This window comes from Crassostrea angulata, chromosome 6 (genome assembly GCF_025612915.1).
Source record: "Crassostrea angulata isolate pt1a10 chromosome 6, ASM2561291v2, whole genome shotgun sequence".
NCBI lineage: Eukaryota > Metazoa > Mollusca > Bivalvia > Ostreida > Ostreidae > Magallana > Magallana angulata.
Window position 1 is genome coordinate 11,135,029 of NC_069116.1, and position 24,972 is coordinate 11,160,000.

At 32.9% G+C, this 24,972-nt stretch overlaps 2 protein-coding genes across 5 annotated transcripts in view; one reads left to right on the forward strand and one right to left on the reverse strand.

Moving 5' to 3' along the window:
- Nucleotides 1-260: 260 nt before the first annotated feature.
- On the reverse strand, nt 261-10,516 carry LOC128189640 (protein IMPACT-B-like). 4 transcript variants are annotated; one of them, XM_052861322.1, is made up of 10 exons: nt 10,375-10,516; nt 9,554-9,676; nt 8,980-9,032; nt 6,926-6,988; nt 6,644-6,744; nt 3,866-3,982; nt 3,617-3,711; nt 2,967-3,134; nt 1,751-1,885; nt 261-820 (listed from the first exon to the last, which is right to left on the reverse strand). In XM_052861322.1, the coding sequence occupies exons 1-10, from the start codon at nt 10,402-10,404 to the stop codon at nt 779-781; spliced, it is 927 nt and encodes a 308-aa protein (XP_052717282.1). In that variant the 5' UTR covers nt 10,405-10,516; the 3' UTR covers nt 261-778. The 4 variants fall into 4 exon arrangements, with proteins under 4 accessions (XP_052717282.1, XP_052717280.1, XP_052717281.1 ...); XM_052861320.1 differs by having other exon boundaries at nt 3,866-3,997; XM_052861321.1 differs by having other exon boundaries at nt 6,635-6,744.
- Nucleotides 10,517-10,746: 230 nt separating this feature from the next.
- LOC128189060 (uncharacterized) overlaps nt 10,747-24,972 on the forward strand; it is a 20,314-nt gene continuing 6,088 nt past the window's right edge. Inside the window, exons 1-9 of the mRNA XM_052860488.1 lie at nt 10,747-10,778; nt 19,029-19,116; nt 21,564-21,781; nt 22,035-22,236; nt 22,469-22,618; nt 23,253-23,395; nt 23,556-23,787; nt 24,006-24,146; nt 24,265-24,411. Of these exons, the coding sequence (XP_052716448.1) occupies nt 10,776-10,778; nt 19,029-19,116; nt 21,564-21,781; nt 22,035-22,236; nt 22,469-22,618; nt 23,253-23,395; nt 23,556-23,787; nt 24,006-24,146; nt 24,265-24,411 (1,324 nt within the window). The 5' untranslated portion in view covers nt 10,747-10,775. The remainder of the gene's footprint in view (nt 10,779-19,028; nt 19,117-21,563; nt 21,782-22,034; nt 22,237-22,468; nt 22,619-23,252; nt 23,396-23,555; nt 23,788-24,005; nt 24,147-24,264; nt 24,412-24,972) is intronic.

Genomic DNA, 24,972 nt, shown 5'->3' on the forward strand with positions numbered 1-24,972 from the left:
AAATATGTTATATTTTATAGGTAGTATTTTCAGAGAAGAATTTAAATAATTAAATCGTCAAATGTCTACTGGTAACAAATGACAATATAAGCAAACAATGAAAGAGGAACTAGCTAGGTGACCTTATATATTCCACACACAGGGGTCAAGCCTGTTTTAACATTAATTTCAATGTAACCATTTTATACATGCAAATTCTGCATTTAATTCATTCAGTCAACTCATGAACATTGCGTCATAAATCATAATGAACAACAGTACAAATTCAACAATTCATTCGTAATATACTGTGATAAATTAAGATAACATATTCATCTTCTATCTTTTGATAAATACCCTATTAATTTCAATACAGATCCTTGATGAATTTATTTTTAACAGATCGGTCTTGAATACATACTCGAAACCTGCCAGTAATTCATTCACCATATTCTTGATAAAAATAAGATAGATTCTTGGAAAATCCAGATTTGATATTCATTCATTATATCATTAATAATGCATGTTCAACAAGTAAATCATTTATCATGGGTCCTCAGATAAGTTCCATAATAAATGTATCAATTTTACCGAACACAATCTTAGATTTTGCTTCATTGTTAAATTCAATATAATGTAAAAATGCATAGCATAAAGAGTATGTAGATCAATTTAACAAATAAATATAAGTGATAAAAATTCTCATCATAATAAAATCAAAGATTTCTTTTAAATGAAAGACATATCAATATTTTACCCCCAGTTTTCATACGACAAAGAGAACAAATAATTCACAAAACTAACTTCTCCTCTTATTGCTTTTAGGGCCTTTTTTCTCATTCTGGAAAGGAAAAAAAATGAGTTTCTTAAAAGTCTGAAATAATACTGTCTTAAAACAATTTTAAATAGGATTTGGTGCCTATCAGTAAATTGATTAACACAACAAATTATGATACATACATGTAACAAAGTGTGAGGGTACAATTTAAAATGTAATGAGATCTCTATCTCAAAATGCATACATAATGTCTAATATTAACTCTTTAACTAGTTAGCCTTGGAGTGTAGATGATTATGATGTTTCATATGCAAATTGTTTCACAACAGCATGGCCAATGCAAAAAAATATCATTGAAAATAACCCAATGGTAACCACATGCCTCAACATGCATATAGTTATATTTACATCTCCCTAGTATTATTCCCTCTAATTCTTACGGAAACTTATAGTTAATTCATAGCTCTATAGAAACAACCAGACTGAAATCTACACGCCCCATTTATCGATTGGTCGAAATCTACAGCGGCTGAAACTGACAAGAAAATGACAGGACAGATATCGACACGCCCTGTTTATCGATTGGTCCAAACCTATTGCGACCTAGGAAAAATCACAGACTGCACAAGATAATCATGACGATGTCAGACTCAAAGTTTCACAGGAGACGATTTGGTTGTTTATTTTTGCTAACTTACTTACGTACATCAATAGTAATTTAGTGAATTTTACTTACTTTTCCTAATCAATTATCGAATAGCTTAATAAAGAAAGATGTTAATATAAACAATAAAATGCTTTCTTTGATGATTCATTCGGGTTATGAAGGTAGGGATCATTGCAGAAAAGATTTACAAAAAAATAGCAGGTTATGTATTTTTTCTGCAATGTCACTACCTTCATATCCCGAATGAATCATCAAAGGAAGCATTTTATTGTTTAAATGTATAAACCATATGTAAAATCATTAACAGGATAAATACTGCTGCTAACCTTTGACTGGATATACCCATGTTCATCCAACAGCTGCCTGGCACAGTTATTTATATGCTTAAAGCGATCAGGACCCAGATGAACTCCTCCATACCAACGAGTGACCACCACAATTACGTTGCATGCATCTACAATCTGTAAATTCAAAATCACCCATCCATTAATATCAGCAAAATGGAGGGAATAGGTGCCAATTTCACAATGAATTGCTTTCTTTGATAGTCCATGTCTTTATGAATGTAGCTGTTATTGGAAAAAAAATATGAAACCAAAGTCAGTAGTTTTTCTAAATTTTTTCAATGATTGCTTTTGTTCAATTAAGAAGTACATGATTGTATATTTCAATGTTAGAAGATCCATTGGAATATATTTACATCTACCAAGTATTATTTCCTCGATTTTTTACAGAAACTTTTAGTTAATTCATAGCTCTATAGAAACAGCCAAACTGAAATCTACACGCCCCATTTATTGATTGGTTGAAATCTACAACGGCTGGAACTGACAAAAAATTGACAGGACTAAAATTGACATGCCTGTATATCGATTGGTCGAAGCCAACAGCGACCTAAGAAAATTCACAGACTGCACGAAATAATCATGATGATGTCTGTGTGATGTCGTGTTTCACAGGAGACGATTTGGCTGTTTCTTTTAGCTAACGTACTTATGTACATTAACAGTAATTTAGTGAATTTTACTAACTTTTCATAATCAATTTATTATTTAGTTAAAAGAAAGATGCTAATATAAATAATGAAATGCTTTCTTTGATGATTCATGCTGGTTATAAAGGTAGCGATCATTGCAGAAAAAAATTACATAACACGCTAACGCAGGTTATGTATTTTTTCTGAAATGTCGCTACCTTCATATCCCAAATGAATCCCAAGAAAGCATTTTATTGTTTAAATAAACTTGGTTGGTTGAGACCAAATCCTGTGAAGCTCTAAGGGTCTCCTCGAAGTCTTGATCTGATTCACTTACCAACTAAGTTCATAAAACTGTGAACTTTTTAACATTTATTTTATACTTTATTTGTTTTATTTCCATTGAGACAGATAAAATTTACTATACTAGTACTATATTTATAAGTCTGATGTAATATTGTGATTCTGTTTTGTCAGATGTTTTGTGAACACAATCAGATTTTCTTCAGAATTAGTTAAGAATGGCTAAGTATATAATTGTTAGGTTTGTTTATGGCACAAATTACCTGCATCAGGTGTAACATCCGAGAGCCGGCCTGTGTTTCCCCGTCATCCTCACATCCTTGGTAGAAAACATCTTGTTTGTCTTTGGAAGATATTCTGTATGCGTATATATTGTGTGTAGCTGCGGCAATCTTCTTACTTTGACACAAAGAGTCCAGAACTAATTTTACCTAAATATAAAAAATCATCTGTTTACTTTAACATGGATGAACTACCATTATGTATAAAACAATTAGATTTTCAACAAGGATATTTATGAATTATTGGAAAACAAATTTATACTAAAATTTTTGTTAAATAGAGTTCAGAGTAAGTTTCATGTAAATCTAAAATGTTCAGACAGACAGACAGACAGACATTCTAAAAACATAACAAAAAAATTAAAAATAAATGAAATTCAAAGTAATATTTTAATGTATGGAGAAATCTGCGGTAAGGAGGAGATCAGAGAAATATCAAATCGGGAAGTTATTTTTTCTGATAGACTGCTGGCATATGCTGGATGACATGCTGCAGTACATGTGCCGGTATTTACAATCCTTTCCACTTGCATTATGAAGCAAGTTGTTAATTTCTTTTTTAAATCCTTGAAAAAACAGACTATATTGTATTGTTTTTTTTTAAACAAAAAGTATTTGTAAAGGAACATTACTTGTTTAGTGTGAGATATGGAGGCTATGTGACCTTGAAACACACTTTTTCTGTCAACAAAACTTTTTCCATGATGAATCTCAGGACAGTTTACATCTGCAATGTAGATAAAATCTTGGACATGACAACAACACTGTAATTTTACGTTTTACTTTAAGTCTAGATATATTGGATTACTCATGAAATGAACTCTAAGTTCATTTATTTCCAAAAAAAAATCCTAATTTTTTTTTTGCAAAACTGAGCTTACCATCACTGCTGTTTTCCTGCTCTTCAAAATGGCACTTGTCAGGTTTTTCCTGTACGTTTAGGAAATCGATGTCTAAAATTTCATCTTCCTCTTCTGTTTTTCTATCTAGCATATGCTCTTGAATAACAGCTTCTATAAATGGGAAAGCTTGTTTAAACGAATTGTTCTTTTTTTTTTTTATCATAACATACATATAAAATAGATTTACAATGATTAATATAGACATGGGGTGTGGGCTGAATCATATCCACATGAAGTGAATGGCAGTGGTTGTGGGGGGAGGGAGAGTGTTGAAGTTCACATAATGAATCACCCAGTTAAAAGTTGCCTGGTACAACAATTTTTACTAAGAATAAACAAAAGGGCAAGAACACAAAAGAACATTCATAAGTGCATTATGACTACATTAATATATTTTAGACCTAACAAGAGAAAAGCTGTCAATGTGACAGCAAACTGGGTTCTCTATCCATAATCCATTTATCAACCCTGAATTGATAAACACTACCTATCCAGAGAAATGGGATACTCTATATGCCAAATTTTTGCCCAAAAAGAACAGAGTTCATCAGCTGGTATTTTTAAAATTAATCATCAGAAATCAAAATCCTAGCAACATGCACACCTCTGATATACTGGTATGTACAATTGATCTGCAAAACAACAACCCCTTGAAAACTGTTGAAGAAGTTATCCGTACAATAAGGGTACCAGTATCCTAGATGCAATATTTTGCCCAAAAAATGACCAGATGGTATTTTTTTCATATATTATCAGAATTCAAAATCCTAGCAATATGCACACCTCTGAAATATGTACAATTGATCTGCAAAAAAACCAGCTTTCTATATTAAAAATTGTTGGAGGAGATATCCGTACGAAAACTAAATTAAAAATTCCTTTATTCTGGGCCATGAATTTTAGAATGCTGTAAAGTAATTACATTTTAAAATGCTTAATATATCTATATTGCCTACAGTCTCTCCAAAACAGGCATTCAACAAGCTCTTGACCCCCATTTAAAGTGATGTCAAATTGAGTATAGGTACTGGGATTACTTTTCCCATGATTTAATATATCAAGAAACTGTTTCATTTTCTACATAATTCCTTTAAAGCAATAAAGTACACCAAAAAGTTTTAACAAATCAATAAGAGGTAAAGAAGCTTTCATTTTCAGTGATGCCCTTATTTATTGTGAATTCTAATGATGAGTTAGACAAGTTGTCTGTTAAATGCATGGAAATACAAAGAAAAAAAATTTTAAGAACTGCACCATGCACTTCACTGTATTCCTGAAAGTTTGTACACAGAACTGAAAACACTACATTTATCTCTTGGGTTAAATTGGGTCTTTTAAAAAAAAAAAAAGATCAACAAAAGCAAAAGTGAAAAGGTGTTTAAAGACACACAAAACATTCCTGAGTTTAGATAATTTTCTTTGATAGATTTTTCATTATTTATTTGATGCCCAAAAGTTTAGTGTACATCAACAGTCTATATTTGGAGATAGAATATTTCAAATTTTCCTTATAATAGCATGCAAACTGCTACTGAATGTCTATGAATAAATTAAGTCACGTACAGTAAACATTTTCAACTGAAATTGATATTTTAAATAGAAAAATATCATAAAAACATTGTCATGAAAATTTAATTATGGCATGATGTAGTGGAAATCTTCACAATGCGGCGATAAAAAAAAATGAGGAAAATAATGGAAGACTGGTTGCGTCTGTCTTTAATATATAAATTTATATTTTGCTTATCTGTGCAATTGATGAACAGATTGCCAACTCTATATCACTTCCAGGATATTGCTTTGCGATTCCTAATGATTCATACGACAATAAAACAGGGAGTAGAGTTTATAATAGTTAATTTAAAAAAGTTTCTATGGAGTGTATATCACACTGTTGACTTTATCATCTCACAATATCCATTATTAACCAAAAAAAATAGATTTACTGCACTATCATTACCTTTCTTTTAACGTTGTAATAACTGACTTTGCAACATCTACTCTGGCACATTCCAGCAATACATTGACAATAAAGGAGTTGTTTACAGCTGAAATATTATTTGCAATGGCTTTTATAAAGATAATGAATTCTCCTTTCTCATTTGAACAACAGAGTGTGCAGGGGCTATCATGAAAGCTATATTAATAATCAGATATTGAACATATTTCATCTTCTTTTATTTGTGTTCCCTTTATACTCATAATAACAAAACAAAACTACCTTTGAGAGTTAAGCTAAATGAAAAAAATTAATGGCAACTGAGGCTATTTTACTCATAATCAAAAAATAAACCTTTTACCTAATAAATTAGATGCCTTTGGGGAAAAACTATGTACCGGTTATGAACCTCTGATTCTACAGTGTGAATACTCTCAACAGAATATTATTAATCCATCAGATTTTTTCAATATCAACATACAATAGGGAGTGCAATATGTTGAACAATTCAAACAAAATCTATCATAGCTTGGAACATTCTCTTAAAAATATTCTACATAGCAGTCTGTTATATATACATTATACATACTGTGGAATCATTAAATTTCGTGGGGGCCAATTTTCGTGGATTGCTTAAATTTTAGAGGTTCGTGGGGACGTAATTTCATGTATTCTCTTAAACCTACAAAGGAAATATGACTTTATTACCCAAATTAATTATTTCGTGGAGGATTTTAATTCATGGATGAGGGGTACCCACGAATTCCACTAAAATTGAGCCACCACGAAATCTAATGATTCCACAGTACCTGAGTTACCTGCTGTAGTGTCTGCTTTAACATGTAGTTCGTTTCTTTCTTGCAGAAACTCTCTTATTTTCTCAACCCATAAATATATGATACTCTCTCCAATATTTTCACTAAAAACAATTATTAACATGCAAATTTATTAGTAAGGAATTTTTCAAATTTTGGTAATAAAGAAAGGAAATTAGCTGATTGAATTATATTTTAATAAACATATTACATTTCCATTTATACACTTTTGCAATAATTTTATGCCACAAGAAATGGTAATCTAAACAGTTTTAAGAACCATACCAATAAATATCTGCTAATGAACCTTCCAAGTTTGTTTTCTCATCTCTTAGTAACCAGGGTGCACTAAAACATGAAACATTCGAATGTGCATAACTATCTTAGTCATAAAATTCTGCATGTCCAGTCATTTACAAAACATGACTAATGAGTCATAACTCATCAAATCAGCATTACAGTATCAAATTCAAAATATCTTGACAATTATTTATTTAGTATAGTAGATCTTGCACAAAAAAGTTGAAAATTCTGCCAATATTTATCCACATATTTTCATGGTAAATACTAATCCCCTTTTGTTGTTTTAGTATTTGTGAGAATATTTTTCTCTATTCCAGGCCTGTTTAAAAATCCCCCTTTTGTGGCCCTTCTTTTTTCCAGGAAATAATGGTTTGATCAACTTTAATCTGCATGACATGTGCTTTCATATAAGTTTCAGTTTTTTTGGCTGAATGCTTTTCTAGAAGATTTTTAAAGATTATCTTCTATATCTTCCTTTGTATAAATTTGACATCTCTCCCACTATGGCCCCACCCTACCCCTAGGAACCACGAATTGAACAAACTTGAATCTACACTATAACTAAAGATGCTTCCACACAAATTTAGGCCTGTCTGGCCAACAGGTTTTGAGAAAGGAATCTTAACAGAATTTCTCTATATATCAATATGTCAAACTTCATCCCATTGTGGCTCCACCCTACCCCTGGAGATCATAATTTGAACACACTTGAACACATAAGGATGCTTCCACACAAATCTGAGCTTTTCAATCTGATTGGTTTTTTGAGAAGAAGATTTAGGGTGGAATAACACATCGTCAAAAAATGGCTGACCTCTGATCGAAACAACATTTTGTTTTTTTAAAAGGATTTTATCGACAGCAATTTATAACTTGCCTTATAGCCAGTGGATAAAGTGTCGGGCTTGTGTTCCGTACACACCGAGTTCGAATCCCACAGGGGCTTTTGTTGTTACTTACTAAATTGATTTTTTTAGATATTTATTTTTTATCCCCAAAATGCAAATTGTTCGCTTATTTGACATATGTATAGTTTATTTATCATTATATCTTTCATAATCAAATAATTTAGAGTTGAGTGACTTTTTCCAGGTGTGTTATTCCACCTTAAAAAGATTTTCTCTATATATTGTTATGTAAAACATCATCCCCACATTGTGGCCCCACCCTACCCCCTGGGACCATGATTTGAACAAACTTGAATGTACTCAACATGAGGAGCGCTTCCACACAAATTTGAGTTTTCCTGGCTCATTGGGTTTTGAGAGAAGAATTTTAAAATACTGAATCTAAACTACCAGGTACCTTAATTAGGTTAAGATTTTCTGACCATATGGTTATTGAGAAAATTTTTAAAGATTTTCTCTTTACCACTATTTTCCTCTGTAAAACCCATTCTGGACCCACCCTTAACCTACAACCATGATTTGAACAAACTTGAACTGACACTACCTGAGAATGCTTTCACAGAAATATGAGCTTTTCTGGCCAAATGGTTTTTCAGAAAATTTTTGAAGAATACCAATAAACTTTCAATGATTCTAAACTATCTCCTCTTTAAAGAGGGCTTGGCCCTTCATTTGAATAAACTTGAATCCCCTTCACCCAATGATGCTTTGTGCCAAGTTTGGTTGAAATCATTCCAGGGCCTCTGGAGTAGAAGATGAAAATGTAAAAAGTTTACCACAATGATAAAAGACAACAGACAATCTTGATCAGAAAAGCTCACTTGAGCCTTCGGGCTCAGGTGGGCTAACAACCAAAATATTTTGATGTCATAAAACACATTTCCTGTATTTTTTGCCCAAAGAACTTAATTAGTATCCTTGACTATATGTATTATTAAAACTGCATGATAAACTAATTTTGATGAGCTTTTGATTATTGAATAGATTGCATATACTTGTAAAAGATTAAATGAGATCTCAGATTGAAAGTTTTAATATTTGCCTTTAACTAAAATCCAACTCAATAGAGCCTAATGGTATTTGTTGTGATTTAGAATTTTATTGAATATGGCATAATTTGGTTTTTACCTCAGGATATATTGAGGAGGTGCAGTCTTTGGATAATCTGGAGGAAAGGAAACCTGGGGTATACAATAACATTATGTCAATGTATTGCTTTCATTGAATATTTTCAATGCAAAGAAAAGTGAAAATGAAATTGAATTCTTTTAAACTTTTTTGTTGTTGCATAAACTGCATATTTTAAAATATGTCCACATTGCTGATGGAATTTTCTCTTTGTTCAAAAGTGTTAATATCCCCAATTCATGATTTTTTAGCAAGTACAGTCTTGCAAATGGCCATGAGTCAACTATTAATATTTTTAATAGGTTTCCAATACAGCTGGTGTTATCTGTATTCTTGTTTGGTATGATAATTCAAAAGACCATTGCAAAATTGGATGGGAAAATGTTTTGTAATGTAAGAGTTACTTGCATGTGTTAAAATATTTTAAAATGCTTCTGAAATAACTCATTATTGTTAAAGTTCAAACTGAATTGGGGGGGGGGGTGTAAATGCAGCTTTATCCATGAATGTCATACAAATTTCTGATGTACTATTGGTGAAAAATGCTTATGGGGTGGTTTTTTTTTATACAAACCTCCATCAAAATAGCATTTTTCAATTTTTCATCTGAAATTCTTATGTGGTATTTTCTTGATTCACTGTCAACAACTTCCCAATCATCACCGTATATAGCAGCAAGTGCCTCAATTTCTTCATCCTGAAATCAAAGGTGTTCTTGTGTACAAGATATTGAATAAGCAGCTTTTGATGCAAATTGTACATTAAACATTTCAATAAGATTTTGCAATTTAAAAAGCTAAATGTATGCAAAAAAAATCTATAGATTAAACAAACCAATAAAAAAACTCAACCTGGGCAAAGTTTTGTTTTATTTTCCATTATTAGGGTCAAACTAACAAAATTGGCATTTATTTAATTGTGGATAGGATCCTGATATACATAAACAAAACATCAGAGTTAACAAGCTAGCTAGGGTTTAGAGTAAAAATACCCAGCATTAGGGCCAGCAATGCTGACATTACGCACATAAACGAAGCTCTATGGACCAAAGGGAAGGGGGATGAGAAAAGCCTTTCCTTTATAGTTCATATGAGAATGATTAAAAAAACCTTTTTTTTCTAAGTCTCTTGTTTTTTAAACAATTAGTTAAAAGGGATTGGCTGCTTTTGAATTGAACAAATCCAAGTTTTTATTGAATGAGAAAATCTAGCATTTAATACTGCTTATACTAATAAGCTACATTAAAAGCTGTATAGAGATTCTGAGGCGCGGGTTCGACCGTCACCCTTCCTCTCATCTCGTTTCACAGTGTATTTTCTCTTTCACTTTCCATTCTTTGAAAAACGTTACAGTATGCTGATGTGTAGTTGCTTGAAATTATGATTCAGTCATTACCTGGAGTGTTTGATTTTCATCAGCAGACATTCTACTCCAGCTCACCTGAAATAGGTGATGTAAAAAGGGTTAAAATATTAAAACAAGAAATAAAATCAAGGTAAACACGCCATCTTATCTAAAACCGGACGTAATGAGGGAAGAAAACATGTAGACCCGTGTATAAAAAAAATTCCGGTGCACGCAATGAAAGTATTTGCAGAATGTTTTTTCTTTCCTTTAAAGATCGACCAACTGATTTAATATGTAAATTTATCTTTACAATAAGGGAAATTTTTACATTTTAACTTTTTATCAGGTTTTTAATTTCCGTCCCCTTTATTACACACAAATATAGGTTTGAGGTTTAATTTCATTAGGTTACTTCCAGTATAGTCACGCGGATTGTGATAACAACAACAATGGTTTGTAAAATTTGGGATGGTGTAAAAGTAGTCCGGGACATATGTCCCGGACATATGTCCCGCGATGTCCCAATTTTCTATTTCGCGTCTAACTTATTTTCCAGTTACTTTTTTCAAAAACCGTTAATTGGATATCAAATGGCATCTTAATCTAGGTCGATGGTATTCTTTCTGCTTCTTAAAAAACACTAATAAGTTAAAAATCGCCAATTTTCCTTCGTCGAAAGTGTAAATGTAGTCCCGAGAAATCGACAATGTTTTTTTGATTTCCGGTTTTTGTTTTGCCTTTGTATATACATTAAATATACATATTTCTATGTGTTTTTTCTTGTTGTTGTCTCTCTATTATTTGTTTATGGTAGAAATACTAATTATTTATCAACTTTTAACCTTAAAAGCAGTTATTTACACTTTTTCATGCGGGACATTGAAGTTTACGTACGGCTGAAATGATATAGTACAATTGGAAACCCAACAAAGTTACATGTAAGAGTTCCGAATAAAATTCACGTTTATCAATAATTTCATATAATATTGAGATGAATTGAAAAATATATATTTGTAAACAAATATTAGTATTATTATTAATAGTAATTTTATTTATATTACCTTGATACTAGAAAATGCGTTCAATCATTATAATTACATGTAAAGGATTCCGACAGCAATTATCTTCTCAAAATCATTGAATAATTATTTTACTTGTTGTTACAATAATTATTGTCTCAATATTAGAATTAAGATTCTCGACCGTGATTAGATGTGCAATTAAATGCGCGGATATATGAAAATGTATTGGATTATTTTGAAAATGTTCCACCCCTTAAGCAATTTTAAATGTGCGCGCAACCTAATTGCATCTGGTATGACCACGATTGGGCTAAAATTGTAACAATTATTGTCTCATCATTAATTTTTCTCCATAAAATACCTTGAACCAAGGTCCGCATCGAAGCGTAGGGTGGACTAGTGCTGTCAACACGAATATATTATATGTAACAATGTTATCAACATCGTAGAATGTAAATAATGCTATATTAACATGCTTGAAACATGTACATAGTAGATTAGTGCTATCATGCTTTATTTTCTATCATTTTTCTTTAGATTCATAACTGTCCCCATTGGATAATATAAAACGTCTGTAAAATGTACACATGTAAATAATAGATTTAGTGCTTTTAACTGCCTTAACAAATATGTTTTACTATTTTTCTAACAATAATATGGCTCTTAATAAAGGAGGCCTCCACGTGGCAAGAGCTGGGCAACGGTATATGATATATAAATGATATGCCGGCTAGCATCCTTTACAGACTCGTTATACGGAATTGTATATACTACCCCTGTTGGGTTTTCGGTTTTACTTTTTCTTTTCTCTTTCTTGTGAACTGCGATGTCCCGCGAAGAATTGTGTAAAAAAATATCTTAGGGATTGAGAATGACTTAATAATTATGTTTATATTATAAAACAATATTTGATATTCAAATACAGTATATAAATATATAGAAATATGTATATTTAATGTATATACAAAGGTAAAACAAAAACCGGAAATCAAAAAAACATTGTCGATTTCTCGGGACTACATTTACACTTTCGACGAAGGAAAATTGGCGATTTTTAACTTATTAGTGTTTTTTAAGAAGCAGAAAGAATACCATCGACTTAGATTTAGATGCCATTTGATATCCGATTAACGGTTTTTGAAAAAATTAACTTGAAAAAAAGTTAGACGCGAAATAGAAAATTGGGACATCGCGGGACATATGTCCGGGACATATGTCCCGGACTACTTTTACACCATCCCGTTAGTACAGAATTTCAAGCATGGTTGAAGTTTAAATTAGGAAGGGTATGTAACTGGGTTACAGAATTGCTGCACTGGGAAAGTGTACTGTATTCTTGCCATATATGCAACATAAATTTTGGCGAGCCTCAGCTCGAGCGCTTGCTCTGCTGAACACGCCTCTGTACTACGCTGTGTCTACACGACTACAGTCACGTTTCTTTCTTTATTTAACAAAAAATCTGCGCTCGTCCCTACGTTCATGTCGTTTACATATTAACGCACTAAGTTTAGAAGTAAATTTCAAACATTTGATCACTGTCTATCTTTATGAAACATCAAACAGTCTAACAATCTAAACAAGAAATTTTACGGGATGGTGTAAAAGTAGTCCGGGACATATGTCCCGGACATATGTCCCGCGATGTCCCAATTTTCTATTTCGCGTCTAACTTTTTTTCAAGTTAATTTTTTCAAAAACCGTTAATCGGATATCAAATGGCATCTAAATCTAAGTCGATGGTATTCTTTCTGCTTCTTAAAAAACACTAATAAGTTAAAAATCGCCAATTTTCCTTCGTCGAAAGTGTAAATGTAGTCCCGAGAAATCGACAATGTTTTTTTGATTTCCGGTTTTTGTTTTACCTTTGTATATACATTAAATATACATATTTCTATATATTTATATACTGTATTTGAATATCAAATATTGTTTTATAATATAAACATAATTATTAAGTCATTCTCAATCCCTAAGATATTTTTTTACACAATTCTTCGCGGGACATCGCAGTTCACAAGAAAGAGAAAAGAAAAAGTAAAACCGAAAACCCAACAGGGGTAGTATATACAATTCCGTATAACGAGTCTGTAAAGGATGCTAGCCGGCATATCATTTATATATCATATACCGTTGCCCAGCTCTTGCCACGTGGAGGCCTCCTTTATTAAGAGCCATATTATTGTTAGAAAAATAGTAAAACATATTTGTTAAGGCAGTTAAAAGCACTAAATCTATTATTTACATGTGTACATTTTACAGACGTTTTATATTATCCAATGGGGACAGTTATGAATCTAAAGAAAAATGATAGAAAATAAAGCATGATAGCACTAATCTACTATGTACATGTTTCAAGCATGTTAATATAGCATTATTTACATTCTACGATGTTGATAACATTGTTACATATAATATATTCGTGTTGACAGCACTAGTCCACCCTACGCTTCGATGCGGACCTTGGTTCAAGGTATTTTATGGAGAAAAATTAATGATGAGACAATAATTGTTACAATTTTAGCCCAATCGTGGTCATACCAGATGCAATTAGGTTGCGCGCACATTTAAAATTGCTTAAGGGGTGGAACATTTTCAAAATAATCCAATACATTTTCATATATCCGCGCATTTAATTGCACATCTAATCACGGTCGAGAATCTTAATTCTAATATTGAGACAATAATTATTGTAACAACAAGTAAAATAATTATTCAATGATTTTGAGAAGATAATTGCTGTCGGAATCCTTTACATGTAATTATAATGATTGAACGCATTTTCTAGTATCAAGGTAATATAAATAAAATTACTATTAATAATAATACTAATATTTGTTTACAAATATATATTTTTCAATTCATCTCAATATTATATGAAATTATTGATAAACGTGAATTTTATTCGGAACTCTTACATGTAACTTTGTTGGGTTTCCAATTGTACTATATCATTTCAGCCGTACGTAAACTTCAATGTCCCGCATGAAAAAGTGTAAATAACTGCTTTTAAGGTTAAAAGTTGATAAATAATTAGTATTTCTACCATAAACAAATAATAGAGAGACAACAACAAGAAAAAACACATAGAAATATGTATATTTAATGTATATACAAAGGCAAAACAAAAACCGGAAATCAAAAAAACATTGTCGATTTCTCGGGACTACATTTACACTTTCGACGAAGGAAAATTGGCGATTTTTAATTTATTAGTGTTTTTTAAGAAGCAGAAAGAATACCATCGACCTAGATTAAGATGCCATTTGATATCCAATTAACGGTTTTTGAAAAAAGTAACTGGAAAATAAGTTAGACGCGAAATAGAAAATTGGGACATCGCGGGACATATGTCCGGGACATATGTCCCGGACTACTTTTACACCATCCCTGTACTAACTAACACATGTCTCTATACTAATCTCTAGTCTGAAACAGGGTTACATTAGGCTTACGAGGGTAACAGATCCTTGTTTCTATATACAGCTATGTTCTGAAACAGGGTTACAAGGGTTACGCGAAATAAATTGTATGTATTGTAATGTAAATGTCTTTACACTTTAACTTGCAAAAAAAACCTGTACACCATGAGTAAATAAAATAAAGTGCATTACAGTTATTTGTACATATGTCATCAATTGTATAAAGCCTACACATTATACTTGTGATCATTTCTTAGAGGTAGTTACAAGAAATATTTTGTCCTTAAAATTATCAACCAAAAAATGACATAACAATGCACTGGCAAGAAAAGGTACTTGGCGAGAATTGCATGGTTACATGCCAGTATATTTATTGATTTGAATTACAATTCCCAATTGACCAAAAATGTTTCCAATTCAAAAGTCACAGGCCACTTGTATAAACGAAGAAAAATCCCTGGACTAGTATCATTGTATAAAAATTTATCAATAACCATTAGAGTTAATTAAATTAATTTGCAGGGGTCAAAATTACCAGGAAAATACTTGCTAAACTTGAGTTAAAAATTAAAATTACAAGTTAAAGGGAACTGTGGTCGCTAACTTATGCGAGTAACAAAATAAGGGTCTTTTCCGGTTTATCCTTTTAGATTTCGAAGCTTATGTTAAAAATACTGTAGAAACATAAGTTCATGTGTTTTTAATTTACCGGTAATTGTTCGTGATCAGACAATTTTCTCCTAAACATTAAGCCACCGTGATTTCAGCTCTATGTATTCATAATATCCGTGTATGTCGCCATTACAGATGATATTAATAGATATAGATGTTTACAGTATTTACTACAGAAAATAAGTTTTTTAGCTCACCTGAACCAAAGGTTCAAGTGAGCTTTTCTGATCACCCGTTGTCCGTCGTCCGTCCGTCCGTCCGTCCGTCTGTCCGTCCGTCTGTAAACTTTTCACATTTTCAACTTCTTCTCAAAAACCACTGGGCCAAATTTAACCAAATTTGGTACAAAGCATCCTTATGGAAAGGGGATTATAAATTGTTAAAATAAAGGGCACAGCCCTTTTCAAAAGGGAGATAATTGCGAAACAGTGAGTATAGGGTGCATGTCTTTAAAAATCTTCTTCTCAAGAACCACTGCACCAGAAATGCCAATATTTACACAAAAGCTTGTATATATAGTGAAGATTCTAAATTGTAAAAATCGTGACCCTCGGACCAAAACTGGGGCCCCAGGCGGGGTTCAAAGTTTAACATAGAAATACATAGGAAAATGTTTAAAAAATCTTCTTCTCAAGAACCACTGCACCAGAAATGCCAATATTTACACAAAAGCTTGTATATATAGTGAAGATTCTAAATTGTAAAAATCGTGACCCTCGGACCAAAACTGGGGCCCCAGGCGGGGTTCAAAGTTTAACATATAAAGAAATACATAGGAAAATGTTTAAAAAATCTTCTTCTCAAGAACCACTGCACCAGAAATGCCAATATTTACACAAAAGCTTGTATACATAGTGAAGATTCTAAATTATAAAAATCGTGACCCTCGGACCAAAACTGGGGCCCCAGGCGGGGTTCAAAGTTTAACATAGAAATACATAGGAAAATGTTTAAAAAATCTTCTTCTCAAGAACCACTGCACCAGGAATGCCAATATTTACACAAAAAATTGTATACAAAGTGAAGATTATAAATTGTAAAAATCGTGACCCTCGGACCAAAACTAGGGCCCCAGGCGGGGTTCAAAGTTTAACATATATAGAAATACATAGGAAAATGTTTAAAAAATCTTCTTCTCAAGAACCACTGCACCAGATATGCCAATATTTACACAAAAGCTTGTATACATAGTGAAGATTCTGAATTATAAAAATTGTGACCCTCGGACCAAAACTGGGGCCCCAGGCGGGGTTCAAAGTTTAACATAGAAATACATAGGAAAATGTTTAAAAAATCTTCTTCTCAAGAACCACTGCACCAGGAATGCCAATATTTACACAAAAGCTTGTATACAAAGTGAAGATTATAAATTGTAAAAATCGTGACCCTCGGACCAAAACTGGGGCCCCGGGCGGGGTTCAAAGTTTAACATATAAAGAAATACATAGGAAAATGTTTAAAAAATCTTCTTCTCAAGAACCACTGCACCAGAAATGCCAATATTTACACAAAAGCTTGTATATATAGTGAAGATTCTAAATTGTAAAAATCGTGACCCTCGGACCAAAACTGGGGCCCCAGGCGGGGTTCAAAGTTTAACATAGAATTACATAGGAAAATGTTTAAAAAATCTTCTTCTCAAGAACCACTGCACCAGAAATGCCAATATTTACACAAAAGCTTGTATGTATAATGAAGATTCTAAATTGTAAAAATCGTGACCCTCGGACCAAAACTGGGGCCCCAGGCGGGGATCAAAATTTAACATAGAACTACATATGAAAAATGTTTAAAAATTTTCTTCTCAAGAACCACTTCACCAAAAATAACAATACATACACAAAAGGTTGTATATATAGTGAAGATTGTAAAAATCGTGACCCCCGAACAAAAGTGGGGCCCCAGGAGGGGTTTAGATTTTAACATATATAGGAAAATGTTTTAAAATCTTCTCAAGAACCATCGTGCAACTGTTTGGGATATTACTATGCATACATGTACATCCTTAAATAATGTAGATTCAAAAAATTGTAACTCCCGGACAATTGATGGGCACCAAGAGGGGTTCAAAATTTAAACATTTTAAAAAACAAAGGAAAAGTTTAAAAATTTTCTTCTCAAGAACTACAATGTTTTAGTTAGTGGAATATCTATGCATGCATCCTTCGCTTATGTAGATTCCTAATTCGTAAAATCGTGACCCCCGGACCAATAATAGGGCCCCAAGATGGGGTCAAAGTTTATTATAGAAATATAAAGGTAACAGGTTAAAAAATCTTCTTCTCGAGAACTACAATGCTTCAATTTGTGAGATTACTATCATGCATACAACCTTGGATAATGAAGGTTCGACAGTTTTAAAATAGTGACCCCTGGACTAATACTAGGGACCCAAGATGGGTTTAAAGTTAAATGTAGAAGTACCGGTATATATGGAAAATGTTTAAAAATCTTCTTTTCGAGAACTACAATGCATCAATTTGTCAGATAACTACGTAAGCACCCTCAAATAGTGTAGATTCGAAATTATAAAAGCCGTAACCTCAATCTAATACTGGGGCCCCAAAAGGTGTTCAAAGTTTAGCATAGAAATATAGAGGGAAAATGTTGAAAAATCTTTTTCTAGGGAACTATAATGCTTCAGCTTGTGAGATAACTATGCAAGCATCCTTAAATAATGTAGATTCCAAATAATTAAAACTTTAGCACTGGACTAATACTGTGGCCCCAGAAGGGGTTCAAAGTTTAACATAGAAAGATATATTGAAAATGTTTTTAAAAAGTTCTTCTCGAGAACTATAATGCTACAGTTTGTGAGATTACTATGCAAGGATCCTCAAATTGTGTAAACTCTAATGTAGTGGAACCAAGAGTTATCTTTCTTAATGTTCTGTACAGTCTGAGAGTTATTCCTCTTGAAGTGGAACTCTTCTACGTTCAGTTTTTCAGGTTGTGTACGTGCGGTCCCACCGCAGTGCTACACATTTTCATTCCTATGTTACTATTTATGTTGTTCAAGCCAACCATAAACCTCGGACCATTACTGGGTCCCCAGAAAGGGGTTCAATGTTTAAAATAGAAAAAGCATATGCTACGAAATGTAATGTTACAAGGAACTGCTGTTCAGGTGAGCGATGTGGCCCATGGGCCTCTTGTTTATGAAATTATTACTATGAGATGAAAAAATGCTAGTGAAAGTTTAATTTTGTGAGTAAAAAACATATTCCAATAGATAAAATTTGCGAGCAGTCAAAAAAGTTAATTTTGATCCCAGTGATTTGTTTTAATTCCAGATTTTTTAAATTGTAATGTTCTTCTCTTTTACTTTTCAAAATCATAAAAGTTCCCCATTTATTTATTTGGGGGGGGGGGGGGGACAAAAAAGGGGTAATAGTACAGGTTCATTTTTTTTAAAAATATGTGACATTTGATAGGAGAAAGGGGCTGAAATTAGAACCTAATTCACTCATGATGACAAAACTAATTATGACATATCTTTTAAACTGAAGTGACATTATTGTGCAATAAATCTAGAAACCTTAATAAAAGTCAAATATTTTATCCTACTAAATGGTTTATCTTTCAGATTAAAACTCTGTTGACCATGACTCTAGTTTTGACCATCAAGTGTGAGGATATCAAGCATGTACATTTGTTATTCATGAACCACCTTGGTAAGTTATACACAGAGGCACCTACCTCCCTGATGTTACAAATCTTTCTCATAATGAAAATGAATATCATTTACCAAATATAGTTAATACACAAGGTACCCATCTCTGCCATCTTGGATTTATTTTAAACTGTCACATCAAGTGAAATTTTTGCTTAAAATTCATCAGTAAAAATATTTTGCGATCCTCTCCTTCTCCCAGTCATTCAACATCTAAGCTTACAACCAATTCAACCAGAATGGTGCATTACACCTGTCATTTATAAACATCACCCCTCAGTCTACATCAACTGTATTAGATATGTGAAAAAAGGCTAAAGGGTGGACGGAAGTTGACATGATAACATCATACTTTTGGTAACCCCTTCCAAATACATGTATAGCACTGATACAAATATTTAAAAGGTATTAATTTTGAATTTGATCAACATACAAGATAAAACTAAGGAAAGGGATACTATAAACTGTCAATTATAACTTTTTTTTGCACAAAGTTTATATAAACATGATTATAAATGTATATATTTTGAAATATTGAAACAAACACATTTTGCAAGGAAATCTCTTTAACATATAGGTGACAACTTGCGTTCACACTTTAGACATTTATTGCATATCTGCATGAGTTAAAGTTTTTGAAGCAGGTGCCCTTTGATAGACAAATCTTAGTTATTATTGGTTCAGTCTTTACCAACTTGTATGGATGGAGTGTCTTATAGTACTTATGCACTTGACAGGCTTAGATGATGAATCCATAGGTGTGTTCATATACAATATCATATTGTATCATACAGTATGATATATCTTATGTTATTTATCATTTGACACTATATAAATAGTGCCTGTTTGGGAGGGTGACAGTTGAAATTGACACCCTGAGAAAACCATTGTCAACCGACGCGAAGCGGAGGTTGACAATGGTTTTCGAGGGGTGTCAATTTGAACTGTTATCCTCCCAAACAGGCACTATCTATTTTATTATACCGAATGTCTTAATTTTAGGGAAATTATTACTGCTTTTACATAGAAATGAGGTGATTTCTACGGCGAACCGTACGCGCATGTAACAATTCGTTGTGTTACCCGTTGCTAAGTGTGTTGCTAACACTGAGGGTAATAGTACGGATTATCAACTGCGTATAAACCAATCAGATTTCAGTATTTAACATGAAAGTATAATAAAATATCATATTGTATCATACAATACAGTGTAAAATTTTCAAATAACATGATTATCATACTGTACAACTCTATACCATATGATATTATATTGTGTCATACCACACTACAATATTTAATATTTTAAAAGAAAGGCCAATAAAAAATTACAAAGAATTTTGCCATAGCTTTTTTACTTACGTGTCCTCCACACTGACCACACACCTGGGAAAAGTTCTGCATACAAGCTCATTCTACTAAATTATTTAAAGATATCGATTTCTAGCATGTGTTTGACTTGAAAATGACAGAAAAAATTTCAATGTTGGGGAAGAAACAAACTTTTAAATTTTACCCCTATTAATGAAAATAAAAGTCCCTACAGTATTCAAACTTGGGACCTGCGAGTCGGTAAGTTGAAGCTACATCCATTGCACCACAGGGATAGACATAAAAATTTTGCGATACAAACTGTTTTACAATGCGCTAAAATCACCATGTTGTGACGTACTAGCTAGCTGTCATAAAAGTAGACGTAAGGGGTTTGAGGATCCTTGACGCATAATTTTGTAGAAATAATTAAAGAATTGTTTCAAACAATTTTGAATCAATAAAGTTAATATATTCCTTAATTTCTAAGAATTATTTAAAATCTAATCTTGTAAACATGAGGTCCAAATTTATGTTATGTCAACAATAATCCACTTAAAAATATGTCAAAAGTATAAATATCTCTATAAATTCGACTTAAAACCAAATAATATATTAGAACCTAAAGTATTGTCATTATATTCTATGTACCAAATAATGACATGATATATTGTTTACTTGAACAGAAATCAGTTACTAAAGACAGATAGTTCTCTCTAATACTGACTAAAAATGTTGAAGTCCCCAGACGTCACAGTGCAATGAGAAGTTCCAAATGTATTTATTTAACTCAGGGAAAAAGCCGATACATATAATGTGAAAATGCTCAATGGTTGCCAGTTATAAGTAAAAAATTATTTGCACATTTGTGTCATCTTGATGTGTATTTTGATCGACACCATGCTCCGTGGTCACAAAACATATTGTTATTAAAACCAGGTAACAAAAATGCCTTTTCATCAAATGGACTGAAACTCCATGCATAGTCTCTTGTGCCTTTTTTCTGTCTTTGTGTAGACATTTTTTACTTATTTTAATGAATGAAATACTGACATGTAAATGTAACTGTACAGTTGTTGAATGAAACAATGACTTGTAAATGTAACTGTACAGTTGTCATATCTTTTTTTCATTTGAAAGATGTGGGATATGATGGGTTGCTACCTGAGGAGCTCGGCTTTGTGAACAATGTGATAAACAAGTATTTTGTTGAGTACTTCCCTCGCTCAATCAATACTTCCGCTACCCTGAGAGAGTTGGGTTACTATGAGAAGCAGATTTATACGACCCACCCCTGGCTGGTCAGGCTGTACCTACACTGTCCCCCCAACCTGGTCCTATCAGGGATAAAACTACAGGTACTGTGTAATATATATTGTTCATGTACCTCATCTTCTAGTGCATTGTTAGGATTACCGGTATTGTTTTCTAGATTTTTTGCCAGTTTGTTCCCTGATTAATTGATTAAGGTACTTAGACATACATTTCTAATGTCTCGACCAAACTTCAAAATTCAGTTTCTAAGTACTCTTGGTTATGGTACATTTTGATATTCTTCATCACTTATGTCCAAATTATGTTTTCATTGAAATGGTCTTACGTTTCATGTAGTGTCCTAATGAGACAGAAAAGGCAAAGTTCATAGCTGCAGCAAGACGCGGGGACATCACCTGGCACGCAGGGCCTATGAACATGTACATGGAGACCATGGACCCTATGATGGTGGGTTTTGGTGTGCAGCTCAGTATAGACTTAGACAAGGAGCTGGGAATCAAAAGGAAATACAGGACGCTCAGTCAACGAGATGTTCCGGGTGAGTCCCATACTCGTCCTTCAATGCAGTGTTTTTATTTTGTCTATCTTTTCTCCAATAATCAATTTGTGTTAACAGGAATTTTTGAGATTTTACAAATTTCAGAAACATGAACATGATTCAAATCAATAACATAGTCTAGTTTTAATTTCAAGGTGATTATTTAACATGGTTTATAAAAATAAACCATGAACCCTGTATATTTTCATATCTCTCTGGTTGTAATTTTCAGCAATGACCCAGGCTGTCTTGCCAATCTTGACAGACCTGGGAATAGAGGCTGTTAGTGTGGGTGTCAACACTGTAACAGCCCCTCCTGCTGTCCCTCCCATCTTTAACTGGAAATTTAAAAACAGCTCTGTCATTGGAATCTGGCACCCAGGTAGATTTTAGTTTTAATGTTATCCCTGCATTTAATGGCACTTATCGCAGAAGAAAGAGACTTTGTTATAGAAAACACAAAAATTGTTTTAAAAAGATGACATATTAATGGTACATGTATTAAATTACATGTATATTTGTTTCCTGATCTTGCTATTTATTTTTTCAAGATTCAAGTATAAAAGCCACAATTTATTAATTGTAAATTGTATTAAAGTAATTGAAAGAGTTTTCAAGAAAATGAAAAGAATAAAAAGAACTTGGTAGTGCCTAAATTGTATTCTTAATGATAAGTGCTGTAAATTCCTAAATAAACATGAGGAATTAATTTCCGTGTAAAATCACAAGAAGCAACCCTCACAAATTTTAAAGTTTCGCATTTATTTTTCAGACAGTTTTAAACTATAGGAAACACATGTAATAACAAAATATTGGCGATTGCTATTTTATGTTTTTGCAATTTGATACAAAACAGTGGAGTCGCACTATTTAGTACTTTTGTAAAATAAGAAATTTACAGTATTAAGCATATATATAGAATAATTCAGATGAAATTTCTTTAGCCTTTGTTAAAATGGGCTACAACATTTTGCTGTGATAAATATAAATTCTTTTTCATCATATATCACTTACAGGTGGTTACCCTGAGAACCCTGGCCCCAACCCAGCAAAGCCTTATGGCCTGTCTCGGAGGGATTGTGCCACGTTTCCAGGCTTTGATCATGCTCTCTGCTTTGCATTCAGAACAGACAACTCTGGACCACCAATGGATTATAAGGTAGGTTTCTTCCTTTGATTCATAAAAAAAGTGAAAATTTAGAATTCACATAGAAAAACTTGTACTTCAGATTAAAGATTTCCAGGTACCTGAGTTCTCTAGACTGATTTCTTTTTTAACCTCTATAACAACTGGTATATATCTGATTTTGATTTTGTAGGAGGTCCTTGGCTATTATGAGATAGCGAGATCCCAGTTTCCTGGAGCAGATGTTCAGTCCTCCTCCCTAGAGGCTTTTGTTGAGGCCTTGATGCCATACAAGTCCAAGCTTCCTGTGATTACAAAGGAGTTTGGAGATACCTGGATACAGGGATCCGCATCCGATCCACGTAAAGTGGCAGAGATGAGGGCAGTGTTCCGAGCCAGGACCAAATGTCTACAGAGTGAATCCGGTTTGTGTGTCATTTTTGACTGTTTCTTTGCCCCATATGTTATGGTACAATGCAGCACACTTAGATGCATGTACAGATATACCTACCGGTACATAATTATGATATGTTATAATCAATAATGTAACAAATGTGACATACTGCCGGTACCTGGTACTTTACTTATAGAATGTTATGGCATTCATGATTGTCATGTTTTGTGTGTGTATTTGATACAATAGGCTGCTCTCTGTCGGATCCTAGATTTTACAATGCCAGCGTTTTTTTCCTGAAACATGGTGAACACACCTGGGGACTTAGCAGTGTGTTTGACAGTCATCACTGGAGCAATGATGCATTTTATCCAATCATGAGTAATCTAAGTAAGTTGGACCACTACATTAGTGTACATTAACTTTAATGTACATGTACCTTGACCAGACAAAACTACCAGTATCTACAATGTACATTTTATCTATCTGCATATTTACTTAAAAATAGGCTATGGTTTTGTGAATGGCACACTGTCTTGGCAAGAACAGCGTAACTTTACAAACCTGGGACTGGAGGCTCTTGGAAATCATACCCTGGCCACAGAGATTGTCCACCAGCTAGGACTGATCCAGGCCAAAAAGCCCAATATGTCAGGTGAGAACCAAATATGCCAGGTTTATACCAGACATGTCTAGTAAAAGCCAAATATGACAGGTCAGGACCAAACATGTCTTTTGAGAGTTAAAACTTTTCAGGTGAGAATTAGTTACCAGTACTCTTTCATGTGTTAAAGGCTAAATGAATGGGCAATGATACCCTGGTATACAGCTGTATTTATAAAAAGATCTAGCAGTTATATCTCTGCTCTACCCACCTTTGCCTTACCTTTTAACCCTCCCACATCTTGTAGGAGATTTCTGCAAAAATCTAAAATCTTACACCAATCTCGATCTTCATGTGATACTAAATTCTCTTGCAACTTATGATTCTTGGCATGCTTATTGCAACAATTATGAAAGGTTTGGTTTTCTGTGATTTTTACTCCAAAATATCCATCTAAGAGCTGTCTACTGTAATTATAGTGTGGCATGTTTTTGTTTAGTTTACTTTCTATGATTACTTCCGGTTTTGACTAAGTGATGTTTATGCAAAATCTCTCCCTAAATCAAGTTGGTAAAAGGGATTCTCCTACTTAATAGTAACTTAGAAAGGTTA

Bases quoted from the DNA above. Each gene is read 5' to 3' on its own strand.
- LOC128189640 (XM_052861319.1), bottom strand. From the start codon at position 10,404: ATGTCTGCTGATGAAAATCAAACACTCCAG. The intron at 9,677-10,374 runs GTAATGACTGAA...CTTTGATTTCAG, and splicing joins ATGAAAATCAAACACTCCAG to GATGAAGAAATTGAGGCACT. The intron at 3,998-6,634 runs GTACTGTGGAAT...TCCCATTTATAG, and splicing joins CACTACAGCAGGTAACTCAG to AAGCTGTTATTCAAGAGCAT.